The sequence below is a fragment of the Sminthopsis crassicaudata genome, chromosome 2, assembly GCF_048593235.1.
Source record: "Sminthopsis crassicaudata isolate SCR6 chromosome 2, ASM4859323v1, whole genome shotgun sequence".
In the NCBI taxonomy this organism is placed as follows: domain Eukaryota; kingdom Metazoa; phylum Chordata; class Mammalia; order Dasyuromorphia; family Dasyuridae; genus Sminthopsis; species Sminthopsis crassicaudata.
Window position 1 is genome coordinate 589,836,055 of NC_133618.1, and position 18,243 is coordinate 589,854,297.

General features: G+C 36.6%; 1 protein-coding gene across 2 annotated transcripts in view; it reads right to left on the minus strand.

Moving 5' to 3' along the window:
• Nucleotides 1-18,243, minus strand: part of NRAP (nebulin related anchoring protein) — an 81,905-nt gene that overhangs the window by 18,538 nt on the left and 45,124 nt on the right. For both annotated transcript variants that reach the window (XM_074295651.1, XM_074295652.1), the window contains exons 26-33: nt 14,450-14,548; nt 12,554-12,658; nt 10,718-10,825; nt 9,409-9,522; nt 6,149-6,346; nt 4,457-4,561; nt 2,957-3,055; nt 779-883 (exon numbers count right to left, since the gene is read on the minus strand). In XM_074295651.1, the coding sequence (XP_074151752.1) occupies nt 779-883; nt 2,957-3,055; nt 4,457-4,561; nt 6,149-6,346; nt 9,409-9,522; nt 10,718-10,825; nt 12,554-12,658; nt 14,450-14,548 (933 nt within the window). The remainder of the gene's footprint in view (nt 1-778; nt 884-2,956; nt 3,056-4,456; nt 4,562-6,148; nt 6,347-9,408; nt 9,523-10,717; nt 10,826-12,553; nt 12,659-14,449; nt 14,549-18,243) is intronic.

Here is an 18,243-nt window from a genome sequence, read left to right on the forward strand (position 1 = left end):
TTAGCGTGCACACTACCACCCCCTCCACATCTGTACTCAGCACATTTGTATAAAGATGTGGCTAATGTGGAAATGGAGAGGTTCCACATTCTAGTAAGTTTTGGGGTTTTAACCCAACATGATCAAATTTGTGTCATCCTGAAAATTCAGGAATAAAAATCTTTGAATCACAACGAAATTTTGGTGAAAGATAAATTCTGACATCACTAAGACTTGTTACATACATCCCTATAGTTATTTATTTGTTGTGAAGTTTTGCTGTTTGCTTTCCCCTTTTCATCGGTCATTTCTGCATTTCACAGAATCTCAGAATTGAAAGGCACCAAACAGAGAAGTTTAACTTCTTAGCTTTACTAAGACAAAGCTAGCTAGTGACTAGCCAGCTTTTGTTTAAAGACCTGTAGTAATATAACCCAGAGCTTCTTAGGCTTTTTCCACTTGCAACCCCCTTTTTCCCAAGAAATGTTAAAGTAACCCAAAGTATAGGGGTATATAAAATAGATATAAAATCAAGCACTCACTTATAATAAATTCTAATTTTGCAAAAAAAAAAAATTAGTTACAGGACCCCATATGGATCATGATCCACAATTTAAGAAGCTGAGATAAAACCCATCCCCAGCCCAGTGAGCCCTCCCCACAAGACATAACAGCTACAGCATTGGAAATACACAATATTCCACATCCATTGCCTCCCACCACTCCAAGGAAAGGAGAGAGATGAATTTCATCATTTCTCATATTTAGCCATTACCCTAACCCAGAGATATATACTTACCTCACTAAGGTTGGCTGCATTTATTTTTGCCCTGATAAATTCAGGAAGACCTAGGGTCATTGTGTACTGGTGACTTGTATCTTTCCCTGCTGCTTTATAGAGGCGCTGAGGTGGGGAAAAGAAGTCATAAATACAATCATCAAGACCTTTACAAACACCAAAGTATATTTCTGCCAGTGATACGAACAGTGCAATGTACTTTCTAAACATCTATTCAAATCCTATAAGGATATAAATAGAAAGAAATTAAAAGGGGCTATGGAGCAAATGAAATGCTATTCTTATATGCCAAAGTTAGTTTGCCAAAATGCATATATTTTCTATTTATTAAAATGTAAATAGTTTGGATTTTATGGCTTTAAGACACCAATTCATCTTTTTTTTTTGCTAGATTATATCTATTTCTTACAAAGGTTTTGTTTTTCAGTAGGGAGAAAGGTAGAATGGAAAGAAAAGAAAGCCTGTCAATTGAAAAAAAAAACAAAATTCAATTAGAAAATACATATTTCTTCATTTTCATGGGATCATAGATTAAGAGCTAGAAAGGATTTTAAAGATTTTCTATTCCAATCTTCCTTTCTCCATTTTACAGATGAGAAAACTAAGACCCAAAGGTAAGGCCACACAAGTAATAACTAAGAGATATTGGATTTGATCTCAGATGTTCTGATTCCAAATTCAGTGCACTGTCCATTGTTATTGATATTATAATAAATCATTTATTAAAAGAATAGGAAAACTATAGCTCTTGAGTAAGATAGTTGTTGATGTTTCTTTCACTTAAAGGGCAAGCTAAGTCCTAAACGAACCAAGCAAATTGTCTATACATGCAATCAGGGACAAAAGTGCAATGCAGCAAACAATAATGGGATTAGGGTGATGAAAGGAAGAGGGAAAAAAAAAAAGAAGCAAGATGCTGAAGAAAAGACATAATAAAATTGCCAAAGGGAACTATTGACTTAGAGTTGGAAAATACCTTAAAGATCATTTAATCTACCCCCTCATTTTATAGATGAGAAAACTGAGACCTAGCAAGGATAACACAACTAATAAGGAGTAGAGTTGGAATTCAAACTCTAATTCTCCAACTCCAAATCCAGTGAACCATAATCCATCACACCATATTATCTCTAATTATCATGACCATCACTGACAGTTGTCTAGTACTTTACTGTATATAAAGATTTAATAAAAAGCCAGCATTTATATAGCTCTTCAGGGTTTGCAAAATGCCTTGCTACATTGTCTCATTTGATTAGTATCACTGCCCTGAGGGATTTTGATGTTGTTCAGGTGTTTCAGTCATGTCCAACTTTTCCTGACCCTTTTTGAGGTTTTCTTGGCAAAAATACTGGAGTAGTTTTCTTTTTTCCTTTCCCAGCTCACTTTACAGATGAGGAAACTGAGGCAGGATTAAGTGACTTTCCCAAGGTCACAGAGCTGGTGAGTGTCTGAGGCTGGATTTGAACTCACTCCAAGACCAGCACTGCCTAGCTGCCCATCCATATTTCACCAAGGAGAAAATGGACTCAGAGGAATAATCTGATTAAAGTCACATAGATAATAGAAGGTACAACTGGAAATTGAACCTCAATACAGGCTCGTTAGATAATGATGATGATGATGATGGTTTGTAAATTTCTAGTTTTGTATATCTCAGAGGTTATGCTAAAATCATTGTCAAATACTACATCTTTATCTCCCAACATTAATGATAAATTACATACACATATAATAAATACACATTTAGCCAAATTTCAACTAATTCCAGAAATACCTAGCATCATGGACCAGAATTCTAAATCAAGAAATTATCCAAAATTGTTGTTGGTCTTTAGGTAAAAGTCCAATCTCCATATTACAAATAAAGAGGCCAACTGAAAGGTCTTTTGATAAATTGGGAAGATCATTACACTAGAAAGCAAAAGACCTGAGAGAATCAAATGAGAAAATGTAAGCTTATCCAAGGTAATGAAGTAACCCAGAAGTGATGCTATAATATGTTAAGTATTTTATAAAATTTAAGAGCTTTATAAATGTCAGCTGGTCTTATCATTATTCTTAGGATGTGATTCTTTTCTTCCCAAACTTTTGTTGTTGTTTTTTTTCCCTTCCTTTTATCAGCACATGGCAATGTTAAAAGTCCACCCCCGATTTCAGTAGAGATTTTTTTTTTACCTCATTAGTAATCTGATTGCTGAATTTTGCATGAAGGAGCCCTGGTGAGTCTGTCACAGCTGTGTACCTGAAGGACTGGGGCTGCTGGCGATATTTACTCTGAGTTCCCACAAAAGAGAGAGAAAGAAAGAAAGGCTCCATGAGGTGCTAGGTCAGAAGAAGGTCCAGTTTCTTGGTCTGACTTCTAATACTGGCCATAAAACTATGCTTGACAAGGATCAAGAGTCTCTCAATCACTGAATCCAGTTCTCTCCTTAGACTCGGGAACAATCTAGTGAATTTAGATCTCATTAGTAAGATAAAACAAATGGAGGGGAAAATATAGGGTTAGACCAGATGCTGCTAAACATGAAAGGGAAGTTTACATTGTTCCTTCCCTGCAAATACCAAAGGATCACACAAATTAGAGGTTTAGATACCACATTTGTTCAGAACCACTGTGCACAGAAATGTTTTAATATTTTAAATTGGTTTTATTTACTATACATATAAATACATATATATTTGTATATATATATTATATATATGTACATATATACATAACTACATAAACATATATATATATATATAGTCCCTAATAATAATGTATAATAGGCATAATAATGGGAAGAACTATGAGTATATGTAACATCTTATTCCCTTTGAACTCCCAGTGAACTTTTTGATTAATTCAAAGATCTATGAAGTCATTGGTGAAGACAATCTCCCCACTATCACAGATTCCAAGCCCTCCATACCTTGATAGACCGTCTACAGGAGTTGCTATATGTGTTTTAAAAAATCATCCTAGTGGACCTCTGAGGGTAGGTCTCTCAATATATTCCAGGATTACACATCTAGACTTCCAAGTTCAATAGATAGGTTCTGGATGGTGCTCTGCAAAAAATGGCCTTCAAAGATCCAAGGTCACTTGTGCATCATGATGAGACATGGACCAAAGGCTCCAATGAAGTGGTTCTTCTATTATCATAAATGTTTAACTGGATCAAAATTCATCTGATTCAATTGAATCCAATGAAAATGATGGAGATTGTGATCTCTATCAAGTTCTCCCACATACAGTTAAAAGGAGTGAAAACTCTCACGCTTACTTAGAGTATGAGCCTATGACCCACCCAAGAAATCTGTGATTCTTTTTTAAATCAAAGGGAAAGTTTTTTATTCTCCCAATCCCAAGATCAGAATCCAGCTTTTTTTTCTTCAAAGCCCACAGGAAATCACCAGCCTTCAAAGCAACACCAGGAAACCACATCTTACAAGCTAGTAAAATAATTTTTTGTTCTGGATAATGGAGGGTTTGAATTTATCTGCAAAGCTTTCTTAAATGGCACTGACTCAGATGGGCACACTAACAAAAACGGTTAAAAGGAAAGATTAATGTAATGAATCATAGCAATTCACTTTCTTTCATTAAGGATATTTCCCACAATGTGGCAAATATTGCTAATAATATTAATACCCAAAGGCAATTAACCCAATTCAAGGAAAATTGCTAGTTACCTCACTGATGAGCTCAGATGCTTTCTTTCTTCCTTCAATTTCCAAAGTCCCTGGAATAACACAGCCAACACCTCTCATAAAGTTTAGGTCAGATCTATACAAATTCTGCAGGAAACAAGATGAGAGAGACAGAAGAGTTAGTCTGACAAGTGTTTAAACCCCTTTTCATTACATTCAAAATCAAAGTAAAGCAGAAGAGGCAAAGGGATCCTTTGTGGGGTCTGCAGCAATTTAAAGGGGTTCCCAGATTAAAACTTTTGATAATCACTGAGCTACAACAAATGAAGTAATGGCTGGCATCAATTAAGTCCAGACTCAGAACTCTGCTAACAAAGAATTCAGAATATTTTCTGGCCAAGGTTTGTGTGTGTGGGGGGTGTATGCCCATGAACCTGCTCCTGTGCACTCTTGTCATTTGTATTAATGATTTGGGAGTCCCCAAATTTAGTAGATAATTGAACCCTCCTCCAGTTCTGAAGCAGAGGCAGCAGTCAGGGGTGCTGCTTTCCACATCCAGTCAGGATGAAACAAAGGGAAACTAGCAAGCCTTTTGTGCTTGTGTGACAGAGCTGTCTCCAATAAGTGAACACCCTTGTCAGGTGTTCCTACCCCATCTGTGAACTTCCTGGCACTTGGGTTACTCAGCAAAGTCTGTAAACAGGTATAAAATGCACACAGATGGCAAACCCTCACACACATCCAAAAAGGCTGTTTTGGGGACACGGTCCCAACTAGTCCCAGTTGTCTTTCCCTTCTACTCTTCTCAGATAAATCTTCTTGCACTAAGAATATGTCAACTGAGGGAAATGATGTTTGGAGAAAGAACACCTGAATAACAGAAAGATGCTCTGGATATACCTAGGAATAGAAAAATCCTTGACTATACTGCTCTACATCACTCCGACTGGAAATGTCATCCAGAAACTCTGAATGTTTCTAAGACTCTATGGAAGATTTAGAAGAGTCTTCAGTGAATCTCAGTTGTCTAATTCCCTTTCCTCTTTCCCTTCCCTTTCGAGATTTTCTTGTGTCCCCTTCCCAGAGAGAAAATTGTGGGAGTGGGGCAAAGCAGGTAGTAAAAATAGGGATTGTGTATATATAGTTTTACTTCCAAGGCAACCTCCTAACACTCAGGGCATGAAGAGGAAGCAATTTTTCCATCTCTGGTCCCACTGACGGAGGATCTATAACCTTTTTTTAATAACAAAATTGTGAGGGAATTAAAGGGTCACAGCATGAATGAAGAGGTAAAGGAGAGGAGCTGTGTTCTCTTGGAGACAGACAGACAGACACAGAGGCAGGGAATGACAGACAGTAGGAAATAGAGACAGAGCTATATATCTTGTATATACAATCTTTTACATGTTGCTCCCCACTGTTAGCACGTGAGCTTCTGTAGGGAAGAGTCTATGTTTCTGCCTTTTTTGCATCCCTAGTGTTCAGCAGAGTGCCTGGCACCTAATTCTTATTAAATGGTTGGTGACTGAAGAACCAAGAAGTAGCTCCTAAGGAAAACTATACTTTCAGTCTCTTTTATAGCAACTCTTTTATAGAGTTCTATAAGAAGAGATAATTAACATGGTCAACACAGTTTCAGAGCCCTTCTACAACCTTCAGGGCTTAACACTGACCCAAGAGAACGTTTATGATCAAACCCAGAAGTAAAATAGCCCCAGGTCTTTCCCCCTTTACCTCGCTCTGCAGTTGGTAAGCTTTTTTGGCAGAGCGTAACCTCAAGTCTTCTGCCAAAGATGTGTACTGGTGGAGCAGTTGTTTGTAGTCCTGGTCACTGGCCAAGCTCTGGGCCTTCTTGGCGTGCACCAAGGCTACCATGTCCAACGGCAGATGGAACTGAGTCTTTGAATGTTCAAAGCCTTTCTTGTAGTTCACCTAGAGAGACAAGAACACCAACAGTAACAGTTTCAACAGCATTATTACTGTATTTCTGGTCTCCATTGTAAAGTCCAAATGTTATGTAATTACCCATTTATTAGGGCCCAGGAGGGATTCTTGTCAAGACCAATACTCCTTCCCTGTTGCAACCAAGGTTAAGAGGGTATGAATGGCCTCCAGAAAGAGCAAATCTTTCTCCCTAGCCCACTGGGGCTGATCACCCAGTTTTTAGACTTCCCCCAAATGATAGAGGGTCCAGAGGAAGTACCAAGAATTTCTCATCCAATTCCAGCAATTCTACATACTCCCTAGATGCAAAAGTATATACTAGTAAGTTTTTGCTGTTTTTCCCCCACCTTTCTCATCACCTTCTTTATGGATTCAATTTTCTAGCCATATGTGTTATTTTTTATCCTGGGAAAACATGTTTATATACTTGCTTTATGGACTTAGCAGAAATTCTTATTTTATAACAGGCAAAAATCACAAGGATTCTTCTGTAACTTTAAAACTCTCAAACTAGGCTTAGGGGGAGAAACATGGCATGATATAGAGGAAAAAAGCCCTAGAAAATCAAAAGATCCAAGTTCAAATCCTTGAAAAATAGACAAGTTAGCTTCCTTGAACCTATTATTAAAATGGGGAGAAAAACTCATTCTGACTCACTATGTTTTGGTGAAAAAAAATTTGCAAAACCCTTTGAAAAGCCTTAAAAATGTTATATACTTGAAAGGTCTCATCATTATTGCAATAATCCCTAAAGCCTTCCACTAACCCTTAATCCTGTGTATTAGAGAACAGTGGGATAAAGAGGAAGAGGTAAGCCACAGGTTTATCAGACCATCCCTAAGACCAGAGAGCAAATACTATGGCCTATGTCTCTCCTCCTCCAGCAATGTTTTAAATCAGGTTAATCTCAAAATTGGAAGGTACCTCAGAGATTATCTATCTCAACAGTACTTGAACAAAAAATATTCTCTACAACCATCTCTCCAAAACTCTTTCAAAGATTCTTAGTATCAGGGAATCCACTAACTCCTAAGATAGTCTGCACCTTTACTAAATGGTCCTAATTGTTAAGAAGAATTGTTTTTTGTTGTTATGGTTTTATGAGTTGTTATGCAAAAAAAAAATTAAAATGCACTCATTTGTAAATCTGCTTCTTATAATTTCCATCTGTGTTCTCAGTCCTTCCCTCTAGGAAAGAGCAATCATCATGTTTCCAGAAAAGAGTTCTTCTGGAACACACTCTCAATGCTCATCATATGGCATCATGAAACCTAATTTTAAAAAATTACCTCTGGCTAACCTGAAAGAGAAAAGCAGTCATTAAGGAGGAAGGAGTATACCCCCAGACTAAAGTTCCTTTCAATTCTAACATTCTATGATTTATTTAGTTGTTTGGGTATAATAAAAATTAGTGTAATAATAATATTATAACAGTATATAATAATAATAATTAATGTAAGGCTTACACTAAACAATTTACCATTCATATAGTGATTTGACATCCATTGTCTCATGTGGGGTAGATCTGTATAGATACGTGTTGGACACTTCTTCTGGAACACGCTATTTCCACTGCCAGCTCATCTTCTCTGCTTTATGGATTCCCTGTACTGATAAAAACTTCCGGTCGTGGCTAAGCAGCAGATTCCTAGGTTCTCTAGGTCTCCCCTCATCATCCCTTCTAGCCTTCCTGCCAACCCAAATATCTGACTTTCTCTAAAACAGCTGCCTTGACCTGCTGTACAGAATATATTATGCTGACCATCATCTTAAGATCATAGAGCTATGCGTTTTCTTCCAAAAAAAGACTAATATGGAATTATGTTTTACAGGATTACACATGCATAACCTAAATCAGATTTCTTCTTGTCTCAGGAACTGGGGAGGAGTAAGACGGAAGGAGCAAACAGAATTTGAAATTAATGTTAAAATTATTTTACATGTCATTGAGAAAAAATAAAATATTATTTAAGAAAAAGATCACAGAGCTAGAACTAGAAGAGACCTTAGCACCCAGTAGTCCGTTTCTCTCACTTCACAGAAAAGGAAATTGAGGTCCCAAGTGACTTGCCCAACATTATACTTGCAGAAAGTGACAGAGTCAGGATGTGAACTTCTGCTATGTCTTTTGAGTCTAAGTCCAGTGCTCTTGCCACTACAACATTGTAAATGCATTGTAACAAAATCCTATCCTGGGATCACAGAACCTTTGGTAAAATCATCTGGCTGATCATTCTTTTGTAATGTCATAATACAAACTAACTGCCCCCTGTAATGTTGTTCTCCCTAACATTATGTTTCCTTAGAACCAATTAACAACATTAAACAGAGTATGTCCAATATTGTCTCCTCTAGGGATAGCCTCTCTGCACATGAAGGGAAAGACTTAAATCATGGGCAAATGAGGCAGAGAGAAGTCAAGCCGTGCTTCACACATGGCTGGCCAAGCTACATGTGTTCCAGAAGAAGTGTCCAACCTGCATACACACAGATCCACCCCACATGAGATAATGGAGGTCAAATCACTAAATGAATCGTTAAGTGTTTAGTGTAAGCCTTACATTAATTATTAGTATACTATTTTATTATTATATAAACTATTATTGTTACACTAATTATTATTCTATCCAAACAATTGTATAAACCATAGAATGTTAGAATCGAAAGGAACTTTAGAGATTATCCATTCCATCATTTTATAGATGGAGAAATAGAGGACCCTGAGAGAAAAGCTAATTAGTGGAAAAACCAAGGCTACAATTCATCTCTCCTGACTCTCGCACCCTTTTTACTGTCCTATTCAGCGAATGCTGACATTTAAAAAAAATTAATGAAAAGAAAACAAAAAGAAAGGATTTTTTTTTTTGCGTTTTGCTTTTGGGGGGTTTTATTTTGGGGAATGGGAACTTAAGGCTCAGCTAAGGTTCAGGTATTTAATAATCTCAAAGATCAACATATAATTTGTTCCAACAGATCAGGAGTTTTGGATTCCCTGGGAATATTACTATGGGTGGGCTGACACATTCATTTACATTTTTTTTTCAACTTACATCACTTTGGACTGAGGTTGCATGCACTGAATGTGAGAGGCTGATATCATCTTCCAAGCTTCGGGATCCAAGCATCTGCCCTTTCATTTTCTCAAACGACTCTTTGTATTTGTACTGAGGAGAGAGAGAGGGGAAAAAATAATAATACATAGGTGACAAGGGATGCAGAATGGAAGAGGTGGGTATTGGGCAAAAATGTTTTGTTCTTTTGACAGTCACCGAGTGAATGAGTTAAAAGAAAATGTGGTGCAGAAGTCAAGAGGTCTAGTCTTCTTTCATATGCAAGGCTCAGGAAGAGTAAAGGGCTCTGTTCTGTTCAGGGGAATGGCACTAGATCTTTAGTAAATCAAATTCCAGTCTGGTTCTACCTGCTGGGACCTGGGTTGTCCTGCCTGGAAGAAGAAGGTGCATTGAACTGTTTGCAATTTCTTCCTGGGGGCTTTTTCAAAACATCGATAGATGGATGGTAAATTCCATCTCCTTGGGGCCTGTGTTTATACTTAAAGCAATCAAATGCTTTTTTTGTTTTTACAAAAAAGGAAAAAGTCTGTGTGGGGGGGGTGGTTTGTATTGTTGTATTTTTTCTCTCCCTAAGAGATGAATATGTTTTGCTAATAAGAGAAGGTACTTGGTGCAGGAGACATAATACTGAACTTGGAAAGTCTGAGTCCTAATTCTGTCACTTAAGTTGTCTGACCTTTGACAAGTCAATTATCATATAGATTTGCTAAAAGTAAGATGCTTTGTAAACTCAAAAGGTCAATAATATGCAGGGGAATTATTCTTTTTTATTAAGAATGGGTTCAAAAAGTGAGAGCATCTCTCACAAGTGGGGAAAGTGTACCCAATGCATCCATATATAGTCTTCTCAGATAAACCTGCAACCTCAGAGATGGTGGCCAAAGAGAGACAGTAAGACAATTAGTTATGTCAACATCTGGGGAACGGAGGCAGCAGTGAAGTGGACCCAGTTTATATGAAAGGCATCCTATATGAAGCCTTCTCTGATCTTTGAATTATTATTGTTCTTTCTTCCTCCTCAAATTATCTTGTATATATTTAATTCTTTACATGTAAGTTCTATGAAGGCAAAAGTTGCTTTCAGTTTTGTTTCTGTAGACAGTTGGTACTTAATAAATGTTTTTTTTAAAATGAGATTCAATGGATTCTGGGGGGAAAAAGGTAGTCAACTCATTGGTTAGAACATGAGAATATCCATAGGTATAGAAAATGAAGCAGGAATTTGAAAGAAAAGGACAAAAAATTTTTAGTATTTAACAATGGCAAGGTAATTACCACAAAAACTCACATCACTTATGATTTCACTTGATGTCTTTGCAGCCTGAAATGGAAGGGCATCTAGCCTCAGTTTATAGCCACCATCTCTAAGCTTGCTCCAGGATTCTTTGTATCGCGTCTAAAAAAGAAAAAATGAACACAAATTAATTTCTTCATTTGACCTAAAAGCCTCCTAACCATTAGGTTACCAAAATGCATTCATTAATCCACTCATTTAACCATCCAACAAATATTATTGAATGATTACTGTTCCATTCAATAAACACTTACATTGGGAATGTGCTTCCATTGGCTTCCCATGACAACTATAGATTCCTTAAAATAGTAAGCTTACTCTCTTTTTTCTTTTTTTTTTCTTTTATTTTGTCAGGGAGTGGGTCAATTTATGATTCCATCAAAGTAAGGATCCCCTGTGAAAGATGTAACTTATACAGGATGTTGACTGGAGCACTAAAAGGCTAATATTGTACCTTGCCTATGGTCACGCAACTAGCATGTGTCCAAACAACACATTGTTGTTGAGTTTTAATAACTCAAAAGATCAGAGAAGGTTGGACTTTCCTGATTCCATGACTGGCTTTCTATTCAATATATTTGCCCATCAAGAAGGCAAATATTGCCCTATATTATATAAATAAAAATAAATTAAATATTTCCCAATATATGGCTTTGTACCATTTCTTTTATTACAATATAGTATTATCTTTTCATATTTACTTGTCTCATCTCCTTTCCAAATCATAAGCATCTTGAAAGCACAGACCATGTTTTAAATTTTCTCTCCAGTCCACTATAACCCAGTCCTCTACTTGTTCCTCAAAAACATGAAGACACCCATACTTTCAATGGCTTACAACTACTCTGAAATCAGCTCTAAGGCTTTTGATGACTCATTGGTCCATCATCATCATCATCATCATCATCATCATCATCATCATCATCATCAAGTATTTATTAAATGTTCTCTAAGGCATAAAACAGACCTTTGCACATATCAACCACTCAAAAACATGGAGGAAATCATGTTTTATCATATTTTCATTTGTATCCATCTGCTGTAAGGCTCTGATGACTTATTAGTCCATCATTAGCATCATTACTATGAACAACAAAAATATCTTAAGTGTTTTTTATGTGTCAGGCACTATCCTAAGTTCTGAGAAGGCAAAAGAAGGCAAAAACAAAATCCTTGTCTTTAAGAAATTTACATTCTAATGGAGGAGATGACATGCAAAATATATATTTACTTATAAGACATAAAGAGGTCATTTCAGAGGAAAAGGGCCTGGGATAGGGAGAAATACTGGGAAAGGCCTCTTGCAAAAGGTGGGATGTGAACTGAGCCTTGAAGGAAGACAGGAAAAAAGGAAGCAGAGGGGAAGAGGTAGGATGAATAGTGAATAGGAAGGGGGTCAAGAGATGGAATGTTACATATAAGGAATAGTAAGAAAGCCAGTATTTGGGGATTACAGAGTGTCAAGAGAAGAGTAAAATATAAGAGTAGAAAACTAGGAAGAGGCCAGGTTGTGAAAGGCTAAATTTAAAAGTAAAACAGAAAGTTTTAAATTTGCTCCTGCATGTAGTAGATAGCCACCAGAAGGTGACATGTTCAGAAACACTTTTTAGTAGAGGATGAGCTGGATTGGAGAAAAACTTGAGATAACACACCCTATCACATATCCATGGCTTTCCATTCGAATTCCCTAGAAGAAATGTCCTTCATACAAAAAGAAATGCCTCCTTTCTGAGGAAAGTGCTCCCTTTTCCCAAATTATTATTATTTTTAAAAACAGATGTGGATCTTCTCTTACTGAAGAGCAGCATTCATCTCCAAAGTCTACCTCACCTCACTGATGTTCATGGCGTTCAGTTTGGCCAGGAGTACTTCAGGGAGGTCAGCAGTCTGAGTGTAATGATGTTTTATGTCTTCCCCATGCTCCCTGTACAGCCTCTGCAAACACAGAGTAATTTCTGATTAAAAATGGAGTCCATTCCATACCAAATGACCAAATCAGAGACAGAAAAGTGATGCAAATATCACCTATACCCAGATCACAATGTTCCCTCCCTGACTCCTTCATTGGAATATTTCTCTTACTCTCCCATTGCTCAGAACATGACGGACTGAGACCTCGCTTGCTAATTCTCAACTGAAGAATGCAGCTGAAATCATAGAATTTAGATAGTCATCTAGTTCAATCTCCTCCTCAGATAAATAAGGAAAAAAGCAGCTCAGAAAGGCTACATGATTTGCCAGAAATCACACAGCCAAATTTTATTCTAGGTCCTCTGATTCAAAATAACACCTCTTTCAACTGTACAACTGTAAGATGAGGAAAGAAAAGAAAAATATGATTATGTGCATCTACAAGCTACTAGCAGATATTAGAATTGAAAAGCCACCATTTCTTGAATAATTTAACTTTCCTTAAGTTTTCACTGCATTTGATTTTATCTACATACAATCTCTCACATATGTCTGCTCTAATCTAGACCACAGTCACACTGTGGAACCTGGTCTTATGATCGACTTAGCAATAAATGTGGGCACCCTAGCATGATCTCTCTGGTCTTTTCTGTTTAAACTGTAAAATATTCTGGGCTGGGCTGGGCTGTCCCAGCCCCCAAATCTTATTTAATGAGCCCATGTTTCTAAATATCACAGCAGTGCCCCCTAGAGTTAGTTAACTAAAGAATCTGGCAGTTTTCTCAACATAGAAAAAAATCCTGTTTCACCATCAAACTCCCCCAGTTTTCAATGCTTATTTGAGTCTAAAATAAAGACAGACACAATTCATTACTTATACAATTTGAAAGCATTAAAATGAACCTCAGATTATTCTACAATATCAGACCAACAAAGTACTGTAACGACAACAAACATCTGTTCAATTTAAAGATGTAATAAGGAATTTGGCTCCTGCCTAAACTTTCCAAAATGCACTACTTAGTGGAAAATCAGGATGATTTGAAAATATTTTAGGCATGTCTACACAGGACATAGTAAAGAAGGCATAGGTAAAGCAACATTAAAAAAAAAGTCTCAATACAGACAATCAAACTAGGATAATAGGAATCATTGAACTAGCAGGGGCCTTAAAAATAATCTAGTCTAATTTTTGTAGATGGGCTCCACTAAAGTCCAAAGAAATTCCATGTGTGAAATAAAATGGACAAAAGTAAAATAGACATTTTATTCTGTGCTATGTAGGTAAATGCAAAGCCAAAATCTTATTGAATTTGTTCAGAAATTAAGGGGATGGACAGACAGTTTGAAAATTAAATTTAATATCTTCAGAGCACACTAAAAACATTGTCTAGTGCTAAAGCTAGCCTTTTGGTCTTAGTATAGTACCAGGCATGCTATTCATATGTTATAACGAAAAAACAAAAACAGTAACAAAAATAAACAAAAATAAAAATACTTCCTCTAAAAACGACAGGTATAGAGATGGGGTGGAAAATAAGGGAGCATCGCAACAGAAGACAATGCAGAGAACAAAAATTTGGATGGGTCTTTACAAAATGGGGATAGATCCCTGTTTCTCAGCATACAGAAAATAATACCCATTTTCCATAATAATGAAAAGTCACCCCATTCTAGGTCAATCTTGCTAGTACACAAAAGTTAGTCATTCTTAGGATGATAGCAAGAACAGGACTGAGAAATGCTTTGGCTTCCATTGGATTGCTGAAAGAGGATCCCACTCTATAATCATAATGTATATACATTATAACTTACATCCACTGCTTGGGTATAACTAATTCTAGCCTGGACCATCTCAGGAGTGTCTTTAATACTGGTAAACTTCAAAGCCCACGGATGCTGACGGTACTTCTTCTGTTGAGCAGAAAAAGATCAAAGCTGTGAATTTTGTGTGGTTCTTTCATGCCATTTGAAAGAGAAAAATCATAGGTTGCTTGAGATTAGAGTGAATTTGTGAACATAATTATAATTCCACTTCCTCCATCTTTATGTCCTAGGTGCCTTCGGGTTAATATTTGTTTCAATTTCAGCATAACCTTGTGTCAATTAACATTAAAGTAGTTCTACCTGATACAAAGAGAACACCTCAAAATTAGGTTATCCCAGTAAAACATTATAAAAGCCACATTCAGAAATGGGCTTTTAAAGACTTCAAATGCTATGTAGTATGTTATTTACATATTTTTAGTTCTTCTAAGTAAAAATAAAAAATAAAAATTCTGGAACGGTTGCATTTAACATCTGAAGTTTTCTATTCTTTTCCCACACAGGAGCATGGCAGAGTCAAAAACAGGTCACTTAACACGCCAACTAATATAAACTGTACAGTCATTTCTAAGTCCCATTTATGTCATTCACACAGTAGGTTTTCAGAAATGTTTATAACAATGACAAGAATAATGCTGTTATTCAAAAAGGAGTCATGACAAAATATAGAACTTAAAACATTCATTCATTCATTCAACAAGTACTTTTAAACATTTGTTATATACAAGGCCTTGTGTTGAGGGGGCTATAAACAAAAACATAAATAATGACAATTTAATGTTAGGTTGGCAAAATGGCATTTAACCGATTTTAAGTGTTTGTTCCTTAAAAAGTGACTATAAATGAATTTAAAATAAACAAGCAAACTATATTTTCAATGAGCTAGGCTAATTATTATTTTAAGGAACTTTGAAGTGATATGTTTTATAACCACCTTTATAACCCTTTTAAATTCAATTTATTTAAAGGGAAAGTAAGGTAATGAGACTATTTTCCTCACTGTCTATTTCTAGCTACTCGCTTGTCTCTGGGCCAGAAAGATTAGAGTGTGCTTTTTTCTTTTGGCCACAGAAAATTCTCAAGTCAATATACCCGAGTATCCTGTGGCCGCCTGTGTATACCCACCAGTATTCATCTTTCATCCTGAAATAGTAGAGGTCTGTCCATATGGCACAGTTCTAGTTCAGTTCAAGAATCAGGATGATGTAGAAGGATGCTAGAATCTCTATTACTATCTATGTGGCCTTGGGAAAGTGATTGACCTTTGCTGAACCTTATTTCCTCATCAGTAAAATCAGGAGGTTGGATCAGATGACCTCTGAGATACTTTCCAACTCTAAATATACTTGTGGCCAGAGCATCTGATTGAAAGCAGCTGGACTTCTGTGAAATGTGGCAGAAGTTTAACTATCACCTAGCACAATTAAAGATTGGAATCTTGCAAAGCTTCAGAGAAGCAAATTCATTTGTTTGGGCTCTAAAATAACATAGAGAATAAAAACCAGTATGGGGTAATCTTAATAAAAAATAACCATAGATATGGGGGTAAAAAATAGGCAGTCAATTCAAGAAAATGCATTTTTAAACAATGAAACTTAAATGATCATAACTGTATATTTCATTTCATATGTGGATATGATCTTTAGGCTAATTATTACAAATATTAGAGTCAGAAATATGTTCCTGTAAGGTGTACTAGACCTATGTTGTTTTTTAGGTATGGTGGTCATCTAAAAAGTGCCGCCCCTGAATCTCATAAACCATGTTCTGATAGAACCAAGATGTCTTTTGTCCATCTACAGGCTTACTGACCTTGTAGGAACAAGGATTGTAGGTTTGGAGTTTGTTTGTTTTTGTTTTTTATCTTTTTATTCTCAGCACCAGAGTAAGTGCATATTTATTGATTAATTGAGGTGACACAAAACAGGCCAATAAAAGTCACATTGTTATAGAAATCAATCCATCTAACAAATTTTCAATTAGTGCTTACAATATGCCAGATATTATTCTAATTAGTAAAGATATAAAGAAAAAGCAAAAACAATTCCTGTCCTCAAATAATAACAAAGTAATAATAATAACTAACATTTATATAGTATATATGCCAAGCACTCTAATAAGTGCTTTACAATTATTATTTCATTTGTTCTTAACAACAATCCTAGGAGGTAGGTGTCATTATTCTATTCATTTTGCAGAGGAGAAAAACTGAGGCAAACTGTGATTAAGTGACTTGCCAAAGGTCCTATTAAGTAGTAAATGGCTGAAGACATATTTGACCTCAAGTTATCTTGACTTGAGGAAGGAGGAAAAGAAGGAAAGAGGCAAGAAAGCAGAGGAGAAAATGGGAAGGAAGAAAGAAAGGAAGGTTAAGAAGGAATTATGGAAGGAAGGGAGAGAGAAGGAAGAGAGAAGGAAGGAAGGAAGGAAGGAAGGAAGGAAGGAAGGAAGGAAGGAAGGAAGGAAGGAAGGAAGGAAGGAAGGAAGGAAGGAAGGAAGGAAGGAAGGAAGGAAGGAAGGAAGGAAGGAAGGAAGGAAGGAAGGAAGGAAGGAAGGAAGGAAGGAAGAGAGAAGGAAGGAAGGAAGAAGGGAAGGAGGGAAGGGAGGGAGGGAAGGAGGGAAGAAGCATTCATTTGTTAGGTGCCTACTATGGAGCATATAGAAGATAGCCTTAAGGAGAAAGCACTAAAAAATACTACTTTGTTATGGTAACTGGGAATCTATTCCAGAGGACAATGTTAACCCCCAGAAAGATAAAATTGCACCATGGGGTGAAAACCAAAGCATCTTTATGTTTTCAATATTGAATCTTACAGACTAAAATGGCCTCTAGGAGTCGAACTGTGCAACTCCCAGAATAGCAGATTAATATATTTGACTCTGTTATATTTATCTGCCTATGTCTTCTCACCCTTACTTGATTGTAAGGTCTTTGAGGGCAGGACCTAGGTGTCTCAGTGCCTAATAAAATGTGTTTCAAGTTTTTGACCGAACATTTATGTTATTCTTGTTTTTGTTACCATCAAAATTAATTCAAGGGTTTTAGACCCTTATGAAAATTCAAACTGCTCTGAGAGCCATCAAACACCTAAAGGCAAGGACCAGAGCCGAAGGAGATTTTGGTTGGGGGTGTTCAGAGATGTTTAGCCTAAGTAGGCTCTTCAACATAGAGATTTTTCTTAGTGAGCTGCCTACAGCACTGAGTCACTGTTAAGTGACTTCCTCAGAATCACATGGCCAATATGTGTCAGTGGTAAAACTTGAACCTAGAACCTTTGGGGGCAGCTCTCTATCTCCTGTGCCTTAAAAAATGCTTTTAAACATTTATTGAATTGAACTGAATCTACCTTAATTCTATCTCCCTGCCTGGATCCCAAAGACTGGTTCAACTAGGTTATCCTCAAATATGAGAGAAACAGCCTCCCCTAAATTGAAATGTAATTAGTTCAGAGAAGGTGGGGATGCTTTAAGGAAGGGTATATTTAATACAGCTAAACCTAGATAGTCCCCATATTAAAATACAGGTGAGAAACCCAAAGGGTTGAATAGCCAGAGTGCTGGGCACTCCACGGATGTCTAAGGTGTGTGGGGAGCAAGGGGAGGAGGGGAAGAATGGAGAAATGTGTGTATAAAGTGACAAAAGGGCTTTCTGGGTGCAATAAATGTATCTTTTCATCATCTCTCCTATGTTGCTTCATTAAAAAGGTAAGTTAGTGGGTAGCAATTGAGCGCTGTTTGATTGCCATTATTATTCATAATATCATTTGTCACCTACTTTGTTT